We start from the raw sequence: 18173 nt of genomic DNA, 5'->3' as shown, positions 1-18173 counted from the left end.
TCACAGAAACTCCAATTTATTGGAGCAGTCCTGAACACATCCCTTGGTAAAGCCTTGCAACCAGAGGTGAGGGCTCAAAATATTCTACAGATGGTGACCAGATTTCAAAATGCCCAGTATCTGCCAGCCTTTGACTTTTTGAGGTGGCTCGGCCTCATGGCATCCTGCATTTTTCTAGTGCCAGAGGCCCGTCTGAGAAGGACGTCTCTCCAGTGGGCTCTGAGGACCCAATAGTCAAAATTTTCAGGAAATATGTCAGATCCCCTACAATTCCCGAACAGAGTCGCACCAGACTCTCAGTGGTGGGCCTGTTGGGAGAACATCTTGAAAGGAGAACAGTTTTGGCAACTGTTAGGCAGAAACCTGTGCAGTTCCCTTAGGGACCACTGCAAAAGATTTAGGACTACAGGTGGTTGGCAGTAAACCCAATTAGTAGCAGTCTTCACCACCCAGATTTACCTGGTAGCTGTGGCTGAGCATTCAGACTTTTCTCAAGATGTGTTAGGCAGTATATAGAGTATACACAATAGGCACAGAGATACAGTAGCACAAGCAAACACTGACCAGAGCTTTGGTGTTAAAGTATATAATTATTTAAAGACACACTTGTAAATTACACTAGCACACAAAGAGGTAAGTAAATTCAACACATAGTCACTATTATATATATACAACCCTAATTACTTATTAGACAAGTCCTAGTGAGAAACACCACTTATTTTCAGACAGAGGTGAGCGCTTAACATAAGATGGCACTCTAATAAGTTATTTAAAAAGGGAGGGAAAAAGGCAGAGTTATGAAAGCACACAAATCTCAATACTTTTCAAAGAACCATAGTGAGGCAGGTTAGGCAAAGTCTACTGGAGAGCAAGGAAGTTCAAATGCCAGGCCCACTCTTAGAGAGAGCTAGCGAAATGTGTCCAGGATCACACAGTGGGGTTATGCCCAAAGAGTCTTTGTAGATCGTTCACAAAAGATTGAGATCAAGTCAGGAAAAGTTAGTTAACAAGCCCAAGGCTAACCCAGGTTAGAAAGTCGAGGATTTACTGACACCCCGAACGATCTGTCGCAAGGGAAGCCAGGCGGGACACAGTACCTGAAAATGGGAAGAACGCTCCAGCGGGGGCAGTTGTTCCTGGCAACGGGTGCAAGTCGGTGTTTCGTCCAGAGGAAGAGGAGGTCTCGAATTGGAGGAAAGCTGAAGGTCGTTGTACTGCCAGGGAAGAAACCAGCCACGGAGTTTCCCGGTTACAAGGTACCACCCTTTTCTTCGCGGTAGTGGTAAACCATGGTATTCCGGTTGCCGGGGTGCTTGGCATGGGCAAGGCAGCCTCAAGATGGTCCAGGAAGGCGAAAAGACGGGCAAACTGGTTATCCCCACCAGTCAAAGGAAGAAGACTCTCCGGGCTGGAGATCTCCTCTGTCGTCGGGGAAAAGTGGTGAGACGGTTCAGCAGGGCTCCACCAGTGGTGTCGTCGTTGCAGGTCGGCTCGGCTTCTCCCTCCTCGGATTCTTTAGATCCTGTGGCGACGTCTGAAGTTCCAGTCTCCAAAGCCCTGCTTTTATGCAGAAAACCCCGATTCATTCAGCCTTGCTGTCACTCAAACATGCTAAGTGGTGAGCCGGGCGGCTCACCACTTGGACCAATCACACGAGTGCGACTTGAGTTGCCGAGGCAACTCAGTCCAGGGTGCCTAAACCCCCTCCCACATCCTCTGTGGTACCCAGACAGAGTGGCACCAGTTTTGGAGGCTTCTGTGGAGAAGCCAACCAAAAAGTGGAACAAAGGGCTCGACTTGGGTTGGAGTCACAGAAGCAAACACAAACGCCATTTTGGACCCAAGTTTCGGCAAAAAATACCAACCGGTGAATTTATATTAATTTAATAAACCGGCGGTATGTTCGAGGCTATATTAAAATGTGGTAGCCTCGAACAATGGGAAAATCCCATAGGAATGTATTTGCGGTCGAATATAAAAAGTAGGATCCACTGCCACCAGCCAAAACTCGTCGGGGGTGGGGACTGGACAGTGCCCCCTCGAACAACAGACCCCGGGGCAATCGAATTGCCCCGACCAGTACGTCCACAATATGATGGTTTGTACTGGTTCTGTTAACAATGTAAGACTAGTAAAGCCAATGGTGACTTTACATGCCCTGGGAGACAGTAGTCGGTCCCAGGGTATGGAGTCTGTTTGGGGGTCGCTACGACACCCCTGGGTTACAGCACGGAGGGTGCTGTGTAACCCACATACCAAAAACACATGAAGCCCTATGGGGTAAAGGACCCCATAGCCCATAAAACACATATAAAGTCAAAGGAACACCTCAAATCATGTCTGAGAGTGGGAGGAAAAGAGTCTCACTCTTAGCAGGAGAAAAAATAAACCCCAAAAATCCAGCAAAGCTGCTGGGGGACTCACTAGGTTTGGGAAATTAGCCTTTACAGAGAATTCTCCCTAACAGCAACCATGGCCGGAGATAACAGCAGTGACGGATGCCTCACTTAAGAGGTGGGGAGCCCATGCCAACAATTTGACCATCAGCGGTCGTTGGTCTCCATCGGAGTCAAAACTACAAATCAACCTATTGGAGCTGAGATCAATCAGGCTAGCACTGAAAGCTTTCGTGCCATCAGTACAGGGAGAAAATGTTTTGATAATGACAGACAACACAGTGGCCATGCACTACCTCAACAAAAGAGGAGGTGTAGGGTCACTGCCACTGTGCAAAGAGGCAATGCAGCTCTGGTTCTGGGCAATTCGAGAAGGAATCTCTCTATTGGCAGTCCACCTAGCCGGAGAGAAGAACACGGCGGCAGACGCTCTGAGCAGGCAGACCAGACTCTCGCGAGTGGGAGCTAGCTCAGGAAGTCCTTCAAGTGAACTTCGCCCTTTTGGAACCCCTCAGGTGCATTTCCTCCAGTCACACTCATTCCTCACGTAATAAGGAGGCTAAGAAGATTCTGGAAAACCATGATCCTAATTGCCCCGTACTGGGCCAGTTGGACATGGTACCCGGATCTTATAGACATGTCCATCTGTCCTCTGATTCGTCTTCCACAAAGAGAGGATCTTCTCTCGCAAGATGAGGGTCAGGTTCTCCATCCAGATATCAGAACTCGGCCAGAAGACCAGCAACTAAATCACTATACAGCTGCCGTTGGAACAAATTCTGCAGCTGGTGTAGAGATGAGAATATTTACTCTTTTTCATGCAACACACTGATGGCATTATCTTTCTTATACCTAGCAAATTCAGGTCTAGAAGTCGGCACAATGAAGGGTTATCTCGCCGCGCTATCAATTTTCGAACGCACGGATGAGGAACCCTCGTATTTCAAGATGTCTTTAGTCATTCAATTTCTGAAAGGTTTGACTAATGTCTACCCACCAACTCCTTTTCAAGTTCCTCTGTGGGACTTAAATCTAGTTCTTACATTTCTAATGGGCACTCCTTTTGAACCTCTCCATTCCTGCCCATTAAGATTTCTCACTCTCAAAACAGTTTTCCTAGTGGCTATAACTTCTGCCAGGAGAGTGAGCAAACTACAAGCTTTATGTTGCAAACCTCCACATACTATATTCCACAAGTATAAGGTTAACCTTCAAGTGAAGCCTAATTTTCTCCCAAATGTTGCGTCAGAATTTCATATGCTGCAGAAGATAACCTTACCTTCATTTTACCCTCCTCCGGGGAAAGAGGAAGAAAGGATGCACAGACTTGATCCAAAGCGTGCTTTGAGTTTCTACATCAGCAGACTTGCAAGACTTAGGCAAATAGACCAATTGTTTGTGGGTATACAGGACGTAAACTCGGACTAGCCATCTCCAAACAAACCATCTCAAGATGGATAATTTTAACTATCCTAGAATGCTATAAATTGGCAGGAAAAGACCTCCCTCAACATCTGAGGGCTCATTCAACCAGGGGTATTGCAGCTTCGTCAGCTCTCCAGAGGGGAGTTCCAATAAAAGACATCTGTGCAGCTACCATATGGTCGTCTGCACATATCTTTACCAGATTCTATAGTCTAGACTCCTCCACTAGCCAAGAAACAAAATTTGGGAAAGCTGTATTGCACTCTTAAACCATACTACATTTTACTCCCGCCTCCTGTACACATTACTGCTTTGGGAGGCTATCAAAGATCAGGAATACGTGGGAGGACACAATCTATTCGAAGAACAAGTTACTTAACAACAGTAACGTTCTTTCGACTGGATGTTCCTCCCGTGTATTCCTTATCGCCCCTCCCTTCCTTCCCCGCAGTAAAACTTCCCTTGTAGTTGCAGCCTATGCTCCCTCAAGGGTACTAAACATCTCATACTGGACAAACAGTGCACTTCAAAACATAACTGAGCAACGGATGCTGCACGTGACTATTTATACCTGTAATGATGTCAAAGCCGATGCGGAGGCCTCCAAGGGACATCGACACGCAGCGCCCTCTACTGAAAAAAATGTTCCAAGGCCAGCAAGCTAGAAATGAATATCAAAGATGAGGAATACGTGGGAGGACCATCCAGTCGAAAGAACGTTACAATTGGTAAGTAACTTGTTCTTCTGACAGATGGGTGCTGGACGCTTTTGCCCAAGGAGACACCCTGGAGTTTCAGCGCAGGTGTCCGCGGATCCCACCGGTTGCCCGGCAGGAGCAGCACATCCCCCAGCTCCTGGAAGAGGTATGTGCAAGGCTGCGAAAAGGCATGATAGAGCTAGTTCCCCAACGGCTCCAGGGATCCTGAGTCTATTCCAGATACTTTCTGGTCAGAAAAACGACTGGGCGCTGGAGGCCCATCCTAGATCTACGAAGTCTCAACAAATAGCTAAAATCCCAAAAGTTCAGGATGGTCACGTTGCAACACGTGCTCATCCAACTGGCAAACGACTTCTCAGCGTCGTTTGACTTGGAGGGCGCCTATTACCACGTCCCCATTCACAAGAAACATGGAAAGTTTCTAGGTTTCATAGTGCAGGGACAGCAATATCAGTTCAAGGCTCCAACTTTCAGCTTGAAGTCGGCCCGTAAGGTGTTCACAGTGCCAGGCTTCGGTGGCGGTCCATCTGCGTCTACAGGCATACACATATACCCGTACCTGGACAACTGGATGATTCGCGCCCGCTGAGGGTGCTGGCCGACAGACACACAGAGACAAGTTACTGATGGATCTGTGATTCTCTGTCAACTTTCCGAAGTCCTGCTTAACGCCATCACAGGATGCGCTGTTCTTAGTCTCCAGACTCAATCTAGTATTTTGCTTGGCATCTCCCTCAGAGGAGAAGACATCAGCCATTCAAGGAAAGGTGCAACGCTGTCTACGAAGTCTGCCACGGTATGAGCCATCAAGTCGTTGATGGGCATGATGTTGTTCTGAATATATACCTCGTCCGGCTCTGCAGGTTGCAGATGCGACCCGTACAGGAATTCCTGGATGCTCACTGGACACAGGTGTCCAGAAGCTTCTTGGACAAGAGCCCTCTCGACGACGCGTTCCGTTGGGCGATAATATGGTGGGTCATCCGCTCTAACATCCAGGGTATGGGTTTGGGATTTCAAAAACCCCCCCATACCAGGAGACGTTCACCACGGAAGCTTCCCTGGCGGTCTGGGGAGCCCACACCGGACGTTTACACGCCAGAGGCCTGTGGAGAAGGTCTCCATATCCCCATCCTGGAGCTAGGGGCAGTGTTCTGGGCCCTCAAGTCATTCCTTCCGTCTCTGAAGGGCAGGGTGGTGAGGATCTTCACAAACATCACGACCATGTTCTACATCAGGAAACGGGGGGCACTTGATCCCCATTGCTCTCCAAGGAAGCACAGGACTTGTGGTACTGGGCCGTCAGACAAGGGATGTTCCTTGTCCCGCTTCACCTAGAGGGAGTCAAGAACGCCATTGCAGACTCCCTCAGAAGGGAACTGCGCTCCTGCCATGGGTGGGAACTTTGACAGGATCAGGTGGACCGGCTCTTCAAGTGGGGAAGTCCCAGATCGATTTATTTGTGACTGCAGCGAACTCCAAATGCCTTAAGTTTGCCAGCAGATTCCATCGACGGAGGAGCCTGGGGGGGACGCGTTCTTCCTGTGGGAAGGGCTGTTTCTGTACGCATTTCCTCCATTCCATCTCCTGCTAAGAGTCCTCAACACTCAGTGTCACTGCAGGATGATGCACCTCGCCCCGGTGTGGCCGAGGCAGATTTAGTACCCGGACCTTCTCCGCCTTTCAGCGTCTCCTCCCGTCAAGCTGCCAATGGTTCCTGATTTTCTCAGCAGAAAAGGAGGTGCAATCCTGCATCACAACCCAGGATCGCTGAACCTGAGGGCTTGGCTCCTGCGGTCCTAGAATTTGGAGGATACGATTTGCCATCGGACTGCAGTGAGGCCCTCGCCAAAGCTGGGGTGTCCGAGGCCTTGAAGTGTTACAGCCACAAATGGAAGCGTTTCAGTACGTGGTTCCGGTCACAAAAATAACCCCTTCGAGAGCCACAGGCCTGCAGATCCTGCCATACTTACTATCCTTGGCCAAGGCTGCACTGGCACACTCCTCACTCAATTTACATCTGGCGGCTATCTCCTGCTACACCAGGTCACCAGAAAGATCTTCACTTTGGTCCCACTGATTTGTCAAGGAGTTTCTCAAAGGACTTTTCAGAACTTTCCCGCCAATGAAGGCTCCTGCCCCGGCGTGGGACTTCAACGTGATTCTGACGAGGCTCATGGGGGCCCCTTCGAGCCTCTGCGTCAGGCCAGTTTAAGTTTCTCTCGTGGAAAATGGCTTTTCTTGTGGCCATCACCTCTGCCAGAAGGGTATATGAGATCCAGGCCCTATCCTGCAAGCAACCATACCTGACTTTACATGAATCGAGGGTGGTGCTACATATGCCTCCCTCCTTCATGCCAAAGGTTCTGTCGGACTTCCACCTCAACAAGCCTTTGGTGTTAACTGTTATTTTCCCAAAACCTTCGTCGCTGGCGGAAAGGGCCTTGCACTCACTGGATGTTGCTAATGCCCTGAAGTTCTACGCAGCATGCACAAAGAGTTTTCGGAAGACTTCACAGCTGTTCGTGAACTTTGGTCCAGTGAACCATGGGAAGGCCTTGTCCAAAGCCTCTATTTCAAGATGGCTCTCCAGCTGCATCACGTACTGTCATCATTTGGCTAACCGACTGCTGTCCAGCCGCCTGAGAGCCCGCCCCACCAGAGCGATCGCTGTGACAACAGCGTTCCTGTCTGGTGTGCCCCTGCTCGACATCTGCAGGGCTGCTACGTGGAGGTCCACGCACACCTTCATGAAATTCTACTGCATAGACGTGAGTTCCAGGGAATATCTTGAGGGGGTGTCTATGCCAGCCCTGGCGTATCTTAAAGTTGTGTTTTCCGTGTCCGCCGTGAAGACATTTGCATGAAACGCTCTTATATATCTTACCCCACACCTCTTCTGTGAGTTCCTCCCCCACTAGCTCATTCATTACCTTGTACAATTTGGAGACCATCCTTTTCTGTGTTTTGGCTGAGTCTAATGTTTTCTCGAACGGGGTTAGTGGCTGCTTCAATTTCGATCCCCATTTCTGGTTGGTCAGGAGCCCCTTCAACCGTAGATATTCGAATACTGAGCTCTTCCCTGTTCCCAGGACCTCTGCCACCGCCTCATATGGAAGGAATTCCCCCTTTAGGAACAGTTGTCCTGCCCTTTCCAGCCCTTTCCAGCCCAGTCTTGGGAGTTACGGAATCCCCTGTCTCCCAATCTTATGTTGGGGCCCCAGGGAGAGAACATCAGGGAGGGCCATGTCGACAGGTTCTCTGTGTGTTTACCCTCTCTCCACAGGGACCACAACGCTCTTAGGATGGGGTCGTCAAGAAATCTGCTCATTATGTCTTTATGGGGGGCTCCATAACAGATCCCGCAATTTATCCGGATGTGTTTCCATGTTGTCTAAGTAAGACCAATATGTTCGCAGATCGTCCCGCATCTGTTCCAGAAGTACTCGAGTGGGGCTGCTTTGTGATATAGCTGGAAGTCCGGGAGGCCGAAGCCCCACTCCTCCCTGGGAAGGGTGACAGTGGATAGCCTGGTCCTAGGGGTCTTGTCCTGCCATAAACATTTTTGTACTGCTATCTGGAGAGCCTTAAACATGGACTACGGTACCTTCATGGGAAGGGCCGTGAACAAGTACATGAGTCTTGGCAAGACGTTAATTTTTACCGCTGTCATACCATGACAGAATCATGTTGCCCCAACAATTTAAGTCCATTTTAATGGTTGACATTAGTGGGCTAAAGTTAGTTGCTGCCAGCACTGTCAGATCCCTGGTCAATCGTACCCTTAGTTATTGGATTGCTACCTTCTCCACTTTGACCCCTAAGAGGCTGTTCGCCGGGTCAAGCGCTGGGTCAGCTTCTTGGAACGGCATCTGCTTAGATTTTGGTGGTTAATTTTTAGACTTGAAAAGACCCTGAAGGCGTCAATCAGTGAGAGTAATACTGGGAGTGTCGTCGGGGCATCCACAAGGTATCCCAGAATATCATCTGCGAACAGGGAGAGTTTAAATTCGACCTGTCACCTTTGAATACCCTTTATTCTCAAGTGGCTCCTCACTGCTATTGCTAGAGGTTACATTGTAAGGGCATATGAGAGGGGACAGAGGGCACCCCTGTCTCGTACCTCTGGTTAGGTTGAAAGGAGCTGACAGTTCCCCATTCACTTGCACTCTCAACGTGGGTGCCTTATACAGCACTCCCACCCATTTTCTCATGTGTTCCCCAAATCCCATTTTTTGGAGAACGGCCATGTATCTCCATTCCACTCTATCAAGGCTTTCTCCGAATGTATGGAAAGCAGGCTGGCATTGAGGTTGGTCTCTCGAACATACTGCATTCGGTTAATCGTCCTCCGGATAATATCTGAGCCCTGATGCCCTCTAATGAAGCCTACCTGGTTGCCATGAACCAGGGTCAGCATTATTGTCTCCAGCCGTCTACCAAGTACCTTCGCCAGGATCCTGACATCCGTGTTTAATAGGGAGATTGGCCTATAGGATGGACACTCTGTCGGGTCTTTACCCTCTTTTGGTAGTACCAGTATAATGGCCCTCATCATTGTCTCGGGCAGGTTGTCTGAAGGACTGCATTAAGAATCCTTGCCAGGTGTGAGGCCAGTGTGGACCGTTACAGCTTAAATAACTTTACCGAGAATCTGTCTTCCCCTGGCGTCATACCTCCCTTCATTGTCTTTATTGCTCATACAATCGCCTCCTCCATCACATGGGCTTCTAATTCATCTTCAACGTCACCTGCTGGTCCCGGTATAGGTATCTTGGCTAGGAAGTCTTCAATAAGTGCCTCGTCACCGTTGAATTCAGATTTATACAACCGTTCATAGTAGCGCTTAAAAAGCTCCCCCTATACTCTGGGTGTCCTAGCATAGTGTTCCCTCATTGGTTTTCATTGCCTTAACCATCTTGCTTTTATGGACTTCCCTCAGTTTCCATGCTAGTATTCTGTCTGCTCTATCCCCATTTTCCTAATACTTTTGTTTAAGGAACTGGAGACTTCTTTCGGTCTTGCTCAACAGTAACTCCCTAAGCTGGTTTTTATTTTGGGCCAGGGCGGCTGCCTGTTCTGGGACGATGAATCTACCTGGTGCTCGTCCTGGGTGAACCTGCGCTATTTTCTCTCGTAGGGCCTTTTCCTGGCTGTCCTGCTCCCTTTTTTGGGCCTCTATTTTTATCAAGATGCTGTGAATGGTGGCTTTAAGAGCGTCCCACAGGATATGCAGGCTAACCTCCCCATTATTGTTCAACTCTAAGTATTCCACTATGCTTTCCAGAATAGTTTGGGCTGTTATTGTGTCTTTTTAGAAGAGTACCGTTACACTGCCACCTCACTTTCCACCGTTGTCCCCACCCCCCCATCAGGGTGACCTGCATCAAGACATGATCCGACCGGATCTATCCGCAGGTTTTGTGTATGTAGTGTGTCCTCCAACAGAACATGGTCGATTCTAGAGAATGTTTCATGGTTTTTTGAATTGTAAGTGAAGGGGGGGGGGGTCTCCTACTAAAGAGGTAGGAAGCGTATCCACTAAACCCAGTTCACGGTTTATTCTGTGGAAACCCCGGTATGTGGAGTCATCTGATGATGGGAGTGCGGGGGGGTTGTGCTGACATTCTTTTCCTATCCTATCTGGGGTCTAGTACCTTGTTGAAGTCGCCCGCTATTATGAGAGCTCCTGCCAAGAATAGTCAGTTTGTCCCTGACCCCCTCTCAGAGGCACCTGCCCTCATTGGGCCGTAAATCTCTCTGTGTGAGGGGGGGTCCCCTGTAATTCCCCTTTGATGAACAGATATTAGCCCTCTGGGTCCCTGACCGCCCCCTCCATTCAGAAGCCCAAATTACTGCCCATGAGAATCGCTGCTCCCTTTTTTTTAGTCTTATAGGAGGCGTAATATACTCTCCCTATCCCTCCCCCTTGAATGACCGGTTACTTTCGGCATTACCCAAATTGTTCGTTTACAATTGTTCGAATTAACAATTGACCAAATTTAAAGGGTCACAATTGACCTTTTCACAATTGACCGTAATTAATATATATATATATATATATATATATATATATATGTTTTGAGGGGTTTGGCTTTGGGTGGGGGGTTTCCCCCCACATATGTTACAATTGACCTTCACAATTCGGTCAATTGTGAAAAGGTCAATTGTAATTCGAACAGTTGTAAAACGAACAATTCGTATACAACCGTTACTTTCCCCTCACCCAGTGAGTTTCCTGGAGAAAGAGAACATCAAGCTTGGCCTGCCTAAATTCTCTGCCCAGGAGGGACCTCTTCGTTGTTGAGTTTATCCCCTTTGAGTTTAAGGAGCCCTTCTCCAGAACAGGCAGGTTGTCGGCCATTTGGGTATTCAAGCCTCTCTAACCTTGTTGTCTTCCTGCGTTTCAAGATTGTTACTGTGTCAATTATGCCTTGGCGTTGTCCTGTTACCCGAGTTTTCTGTGTACTTGAAACCATGAACACCCCTCCCCAACTCCAGCCCCCCTGTTTCACCTTGTTCCCCCTGGAGGAGCCTATCCCCAACTGCCCCCCCTTTCTAACAGCGAAACCCCTAGACCCATCCCTCCTCAACCCCCCTCCCCGGACACAGCCAGAGAGTTTGAACATCCCTGGTACTTGGCTGGACCACCAGTGTGCCCGTTCACCCCCCCTGGACTATCCTCAGACACCTCTTTGGTAGAGCCCCCCCCAAATCCTTCTCCCAACCCACCAGAAACTCCCCCCCCCCCCACTTCTCTTCTCTGAGAGATTTTCACATTGTTACCATATCACTTTTGCGGTTCACTCCCCCCATACTTGCTGTTATCTGGGGAAGACGAACTGGGCCCGGCCTGTTTTGGTCTGTCCTTGCAGTTCCCCGTCCATCAGTGTCTCATAGGCCATCTTTGTGGAGGGAGTGTTTTAGCTTTTTGAATTTTCTCAATCCCGGGAATCAGTCTCCCGTCCCCTGTGCCTCTTACCCCACTCTTTTCTTTCGCTGCTTTTCCGGTGGGTGGTCTCCGGTCATCCTCTGCGTATTCCTGAATTTCTCCTTTGATGTCTTCTTCAGTGACCAGTCTTAATTGTTGTCCCATTATATCTGAATGAGAGCGAGAAGGGGTAGCCCCAGCGATATCAAATTCCCTTCTCCCGTAGGCATTGCGTCAGGGCGCCACACATCTGCCTTTTGGCAAGAGTGAATGCGGAGAGGTCCTGAAAGATTTTAATTATAGAGTTATTTTAGGTGATATTTAAGCCTTTCCTTGCTTTCTCCAAGATTTTCACCTTTTCTGCATAATAGTGGAAGCGGACGAGGACCGAGCGCGGGCCTCCAGCCTGTCCCCAAATCCCAAATGAGACGACAGCTGACCCCACCATTGATGGGACCCACCCCTGTCAATGGTGGGGTCAGCTGTCTCATTTCCGAATAGGCTTATCACATCCTTCACTGCTCGGCAAATGTGCCTCTCTGTCTCCCACCTCTGGCTTCAGCAGGCCGAAAAACCGCAGTTTGTTCTAACGTTCCCTGTTTTCAAAGTCATCCATTTGCAGGGCCCTCTCCTCATCTTTCTTTTCTAAGGTGGCCAATTTGGTGTCGATTTGTGTTTCTAGAATGTCAACCGATGATTGGTTGGCCTCCAGTCCCTCTAATATGTCTTCATTTTATCCACTCCCTGGTCTGTTTTTTCAATCCTATGTCCGCTCGCATGACCCTAATTTCCTGCAGTATGGCTGAAGTGTCTTTTTGTGGGCATGGAATCTTCCACCAGTTCCGCTGTGTTATCCGCCATTCTGTCCGGGCTTGCTCTGCCTCGGCTTTCTGCAGCTTCCTAATAGCGAAACTCCTAGAGAGACTCTCTCCAACTACGTCCCACCGGGTGCTGGTGTCTTTCTCTTATGGGGATACGAGGTCTCTTTCGTTGGTTGGCTTTCCAGGGCGTTCCCGTCTCCTTCCTCCTTCATTCACTGCCACTGCTAGTCGGTTCTAGCTATTTCTGTGGCCCCCCAATCACCATTCTGACTTAAATTGAAGTGGGGCGGTCAACACAGTCAATATGGTCTGAGTATCTCACTTAGTCTGTGGTGAGGGGAGGCCTTTAGGGGTTCTCCCAGGGCCCCCACGCTTAACGGTGTCCCCTCATATGACACCTTCACTATGGCCATCTCTCCTGGTTAGGGTGGTTGATTGTTCCTCCCTTTCCTCATTGTCTCCTTGGGATCTTGGTGCCTCTTTCTGCTGATGTTCTCCAGATCTCTGAGGGAGGGGTATAACTGGAGGCCCCTGCGTACTCTGGCTTGGGGGGGATTTCCGTTAGTTCCTTGGGTCTTGTAATCTGGGCCACAGCCTCTCTATTCCCCCACCAGTCAAGCCTGGTGTTGGGAGTTTTGGTGGGTTATGTGCAGTGTCCCCAGGCTGTGCATTCTATCCTGGAGCGACACACACTGGCCATGCCTGTTGTATGAGTGGGGACCTGCTGTGTCCTCTGCTGCGTCTCCGGCAGGCCTCCGGCTGGTGGAGATGAAGGGGCAGCAAGGGAGCGGGTCCCCACTCGCTCGTCTTGGCAGCTGCTCTCCTCGCTGCAACGTTCTCTCTGCTGCCGGACTGTCTCGTTACGCTCCCGATCTTCGGTGGTCCCGGCCTGCCCACCCTGGCCGCTGCACACCGCCGCCACTGTCTGCTTTGTTTACTCTGCTCTCCCTGGGTCCCCAAAGTCCGGAGTGGACCGGGGGGGTGCTTCACTGTTTCGCCCACCTCGGGGGGGGGGGGGGGGGGGTTACCTGTCCGCCTTGGGGCTCTCTTGGGGGGGTGAGGGGGGTCGGGGGCTCAACCCGTTTTCATGCCTGAAGGCGGGGAGACAAACGTAGAGGCGTTACAACATCTGCACCCCCCTGGTGGCCACCCTTGTTTTTTTCTTTTATTGAGGATTCACAGCCTGAGGATGGAGAATATTCATGAGTATGTGAATACATACCAGACCCATGCTGGAGAACAAGAGTTACAGGTAAGTAACTTAAACCTTACGTTATGGCTTTTAATACAAGTGTATCGGTTTTTCGTCTCCATTAGCTATGACCAGGAACTGTGCATTTTCAAAGGAGCGCGTCATGTCACCATCTCGGAAATCATTAAATCTATTTTGGCAACCCCTCTGGCTCTCTGTGATGGGGCACATCGGGGGAGTGACTTGACCAAACCCAGCCACCTGGAGCTTTTACCTCTCAATACAAGGAGCGGGAGTTGCTTTAACTTGCAGCACCTAGTGATGTAGTGCAAAGGTTACATCTTGAAGTGTGTATATTGAAAAGCAATGGAATTTGTCAGTCGGTCCCTTTAACCATCTTTGCTACAATTGCCTTTTATCTTTATAAACACTCTTGTTAAATGACCCCCACATTCTTTGGTACCCTTGTGTCTAATAAATTGTAAACCTGTTACTATGGGGTGAGAAATGCGGCAGGTTTCAGAAGGATATGTGCTTTTGACATGTGCCTGGTTTTGGGGGGGAAGGGGAGGAGTTTTTGCCCCTTGGAGCATTGCAACCACTGCCAAAAGCATGGATAAGTGTAAGAAACTTCTTCTTTTCAGATAATCATTCTAGAGCCTGTGATTTCAAGTCAAAGGTACAGATGTGCCACATAATTTGTGGTCCTTCTAATCGATTATTTAACTTTATACAGGAAGAGCTACAGGCTAACCTGGATCTGATTCAAACATACAAACTTCACATCGCACAAGACATCAATCAAGACAACCTCCAACTGTTCCTCAATTCATATAACAGGTACAGAGCATGTTTACTGACACATGATGTAATAGTTTTAACCTTTGTGCTGAGGGGACGTTTGATCTGTCAACACACATTTTATGTGTAAGAAGTTTGGTTTACCCTGTGACTCGATATGTCCCTTAGGCAGGCATCTGTTTTATAGGTCTTCAGTCGTGTGCAGAGGTGCAATGCTGCTAGATTTATTCCTATGCGTTTGTTTTTTTGGTTTGATTTCTATTACGAACCTTTATCTTCTGAAGGTAGTTTTTCATGTTTATCGTAAACCTCTACTAGTCCCCTCATCCTTTACTTTTGGTCTGGTCTTTTTTCCTGCTTTATTTTGTTATATCATTCATTGGCGATATTAGTGCTGTGCCTATAGCCTGTCCTGTATAAAGGTAGAGGGGAAAGAGCCAAAGCCTAAAAATAATTTCACAGTTAAAAACTTAAAGACAATTTCGTTTCATTCACTTTTATGATGTAATGTTTTAAAGACGTTGATCCCAAAGCATTCCTCAAAACTTGAGGTTGACCTGGTTATCTTCTGCAACTACTGTCAAACTGACCATCGGGGCGGGGCAACAATCTTTGATCAGAAAACTGGTCCATTCTAGTGGAGCTTTGTCTATCAGAATAGTGTGTTAAAAGGATACGAAACCTGATGGATACAGTAGTACAAGCTTGCAAATCCGTTTGCTCTCAAGCAGCGAGTAATGCCTCTTTGATGGTCAATAGCTTTGTGCTGGTTCCTCTTTAAAGTTTTAATCTAGACAGTAGCTTGCTGCATAATACATTCAATGCCAGATGAGTAAGTGCATGCAGTGACTACCTTTTAGACTATTTTGATTATACATGATAGCACTGAAAGGGATCAGTTTTACATGAACCTTTACTTGCAGAGTACTGTTCTGATGGGGTTGCACATCACAAACTCTTCCAGTAGTGATGCGCTGACAAGCTTAAGGCTACAAACTAGCAATTGAAGGCCTTACTTGTGGTTCATGAGATCTAACCTTTAGTGGCTTTCTTAATGGGCAAAACATGTTTTAGGCACTGCTGCAAACAGAGATCTCCGAGGTCAATTTCAATGTCTGTCCTGGTAAAAAAGGTGAACGGGTTGGCCCATAGGTAGGGCTGCTACCGTGGCATTTGACTAGTGTATTAGCTGTTGGAGATGGTCAGATGTTGGTGACACAGGCTGTGATGGTTTGTCAGTGACTAATTGCCTGAGAGTTTGAACAGACTTTGGTTGGGTTTGCATCTGCATAAGATGTTCTTGTATAGTCAAGTTGGTATTTGCTTACAGCACTACTGCCACTGCCCTGACAAAGAAGGGAAGAAGGGGATGCCCTTGTCCTGTCCTCCATTTCTCACACACTCCTGAAAGTGCAAGGGGAGGAAGTCCAATGGAAGTACATGAAGAAGTGGGAAGAGACATTGGGGGAGTCAATACTGCAGTCCTACTGGGAGGAGGCATGGTGAAATATTTCCAAACTGACAAGATCAATTCACCTGAGGGAGACGTGGCAAAAGGTCTTACTGCAATGGCACCTAACACCAGAGAGATTACAAGCAATATACCCCAGCACAGATGGACTATGTTGGCAAGACTGTCACCAGCAAGGAGACTGGAAGCACATATGGAGGACATGTCCAGTCATTGCAAGTTTCTGGAAGGAAGTCAAGGCCCAAGCGGGGAAAATGGACCAAGGGGTTGAAACTTTGGGGGAAAAGGGTATGGCTGGTGGAACTTTGGAACCCAAAACAAAAACATACACCAGGCGCCAACTGAAAGTGATTATGGTCCTTGTGATAGCTGCATGGCTGATTATAGCCCAGTTCTGGAAACAGCAGGTGCCCCCAACACAACTCCAATGGCTCAGGAAATGTTGGCATTTCGTCACTACGGAGTGGATGACCTATAAACTGCAGGGTATCCCTGAAGACTTAAAAGCGCATAGGGGCCTCATGCTGCAATATTTGCAGAGTTACTATATGCTACAGTGATGCCCTCACAGAATCTGTATCCTGAATATTTTTTGAATCTCAAAACTGTAACGAGTGCCTGTGACCACGTGGCCTGCCAATGCCATCCAGAGTTCCAAGGGAATAAGAGGGAGGGAGAGATGAAGGGAGGGAGGGAGGGTGCTGAAGGGATTATTTGAAGTTGAAGATTGCTCTGTATGTTAAAAATAATAAAAAGATCTTAAAAAAAAAAAAAAGTTCAGAGATTGGTTGTGAGTTGTATTCCTAAATCAAGAACTGTCGTGGCTGAAGGTGTAAATGCACTGGAGTTTAGCGAAGATATTTAAATCTTAACTAATGTATATCTAAATTTGTTGAGGTTAACTGAGAACCCTGAAACGATCTAGAAATATCTTAGTGTCATTATCCCAGTAAGTGAGCACAGTTTCCATTCAGGCATGCAGGAGAAGCAAGGTGCATCACATCAGTCAGTAGGTCAAAGGTGGGTATAAGCCTGGCAAACATGGCATTTGTAATATTCATAGCGTATGCTCCCATAGTCTCTCATAGTGCTTCCAGTGGTCTCATACACTAAACATGGCCGCCGCCAGATAGCACGCTCTATACTTATTGCAGAGGGAGCTACTTAAGCCCTGCTTCCGCCGGAGCGCTCGCTTCGCGTCTTCTCTGCTGACAGCGAGTAACGCTACCAGCGCGTCTCCTCACAGAACCGGTCAAATGAAAAATCAGACATTGGTTTTCACAGAAAAAACAGAATTCCATAGTTATTGAAAAGACTTACCGAACCGAAGTTATGTCAGAAGTAGTTTTTCAGTCAGCTGTGTTCGAGCCGCAGCATCTTCTGCCAGAAGTTCTGTCACAGCCGCAGCATCTTCAAGCAGCATTCATCGTTCCAGTCGCAGTACCTTTATTCAGACGTTTCCTCAGCAGCCACCGCATCTTCCAAAGGTATTTTTCCTCAGCTTTCCGAAAACCTGCAGACAAAGTATTTAATTAACGAACAAACAAACTTAATAGAAAAAAAGTTCAAATAAGTTTACGTACCTGAAGTTTTCACCGCTCAGTTATTGCCGTCCTCTTCCCCAAAAGGCTGCAGTTACTCCGCATAGACAAACTTGCGCTAGTTGAATGTTTCTCCATCCCGATTAATGTCAGTCATCCAGCAGTCATTAGATTCTCCAAATTCCGAGAACCTGCAAGAAAAAGGGAAAATATTAGAGATCTCTCCAACGTAGGGACTATTCCAAATCTAAAAGACTATAGTATTTTCTCCAGATACTTACCCAAGACAAATTCTGGAAAAGCAAAGACCTTATAAAGGCAAGAATCTATTGAACACCTCAGCCTTCCAAGTTTTCTTCATTCCAACGTGCCCCTGTAGAATAACAGGATGGCGAGCTCCACAAAACATAAACACAGGTGAGAAGGGAGGGATTACCAAAAGCACAGTTGTACAGTAATGTCTTAGAAATCAGGTATTATAGCAGTTCTATTGGGTTTCTAGTGATTTCATCGAATGGGAAAGTTTCGAATGCAAAAGTTTTTAAAAAAGCATCGAAAAAATGCATTTTTAAAAAAACAATTTAATGGTGGGGGTTCCCCCACCCCTGTTTTTATACCCCTTAAAACCCATTATATTAAAAATACTTTACCTAAAAAAAAAATACTTTTACATTCGAAACTATGTATTCGAAGCAATGCCTGGATACCCTTCTAGTGTTGTATTTGTTGTTTATACAGAAAAGGAATCCTAAAAGTGCCCAAGTAACGGGTCCACAGGCTGAGAAGGCATTGCGATACCGAGGAGTCCAGGTAAGTGTTACAGAACACAAAGGCAGTACTTAAAATACTCCACTGAGTGTAATGGAGGACACAGGA

The 18173-nt window shown here is 47.7% G+C and overlaps 1 protein-coding gene across 5 annotated transcripts in view; it reads left to right on the top strand.

Moving 5' to 3' along the window:
* NDRG3 (NDRG family member 3) overlaps window positions 1-18173 on the top strand; it is a 1445730-nt gene that overhangs the window by 780807 nt on the left and 646750 nt on the right. For all 5 annotated transcript variants that reach the window (XM_069652255.1, XM_069652253.1, XM_069652252.1 and 2 more), the window contains exon 10: window positions 14221-14324. In XM_069652255.1, coding sequence (XP_069508356.1) covers window positions 14221-14324 — 104 coding nt within the window. The remainder of the gene's footprint in view (window positions 1-14220; window positions 14325-18173) is intronic.

This window comes from Ambystoma mexicanum, chromosome 3p, assembly GCF_040938575.1.
Source record: "Ambystoma mexicanum isolate Mex_15411 chromosome 3p, UKY_AmexF1_1, whole genome shotgun sequence".
NCBI lineage: Eukaryota > Metazoa > Chordata > Amphibia > Caudata > Ambystomatidae > Ambystoma > Ambystoma mexicanum.
The sequence above is the reverse complement of the archived record's forward strand: the minus strand, read 5'-3'. Positions and strand labels throughout refer to the sequence as shown.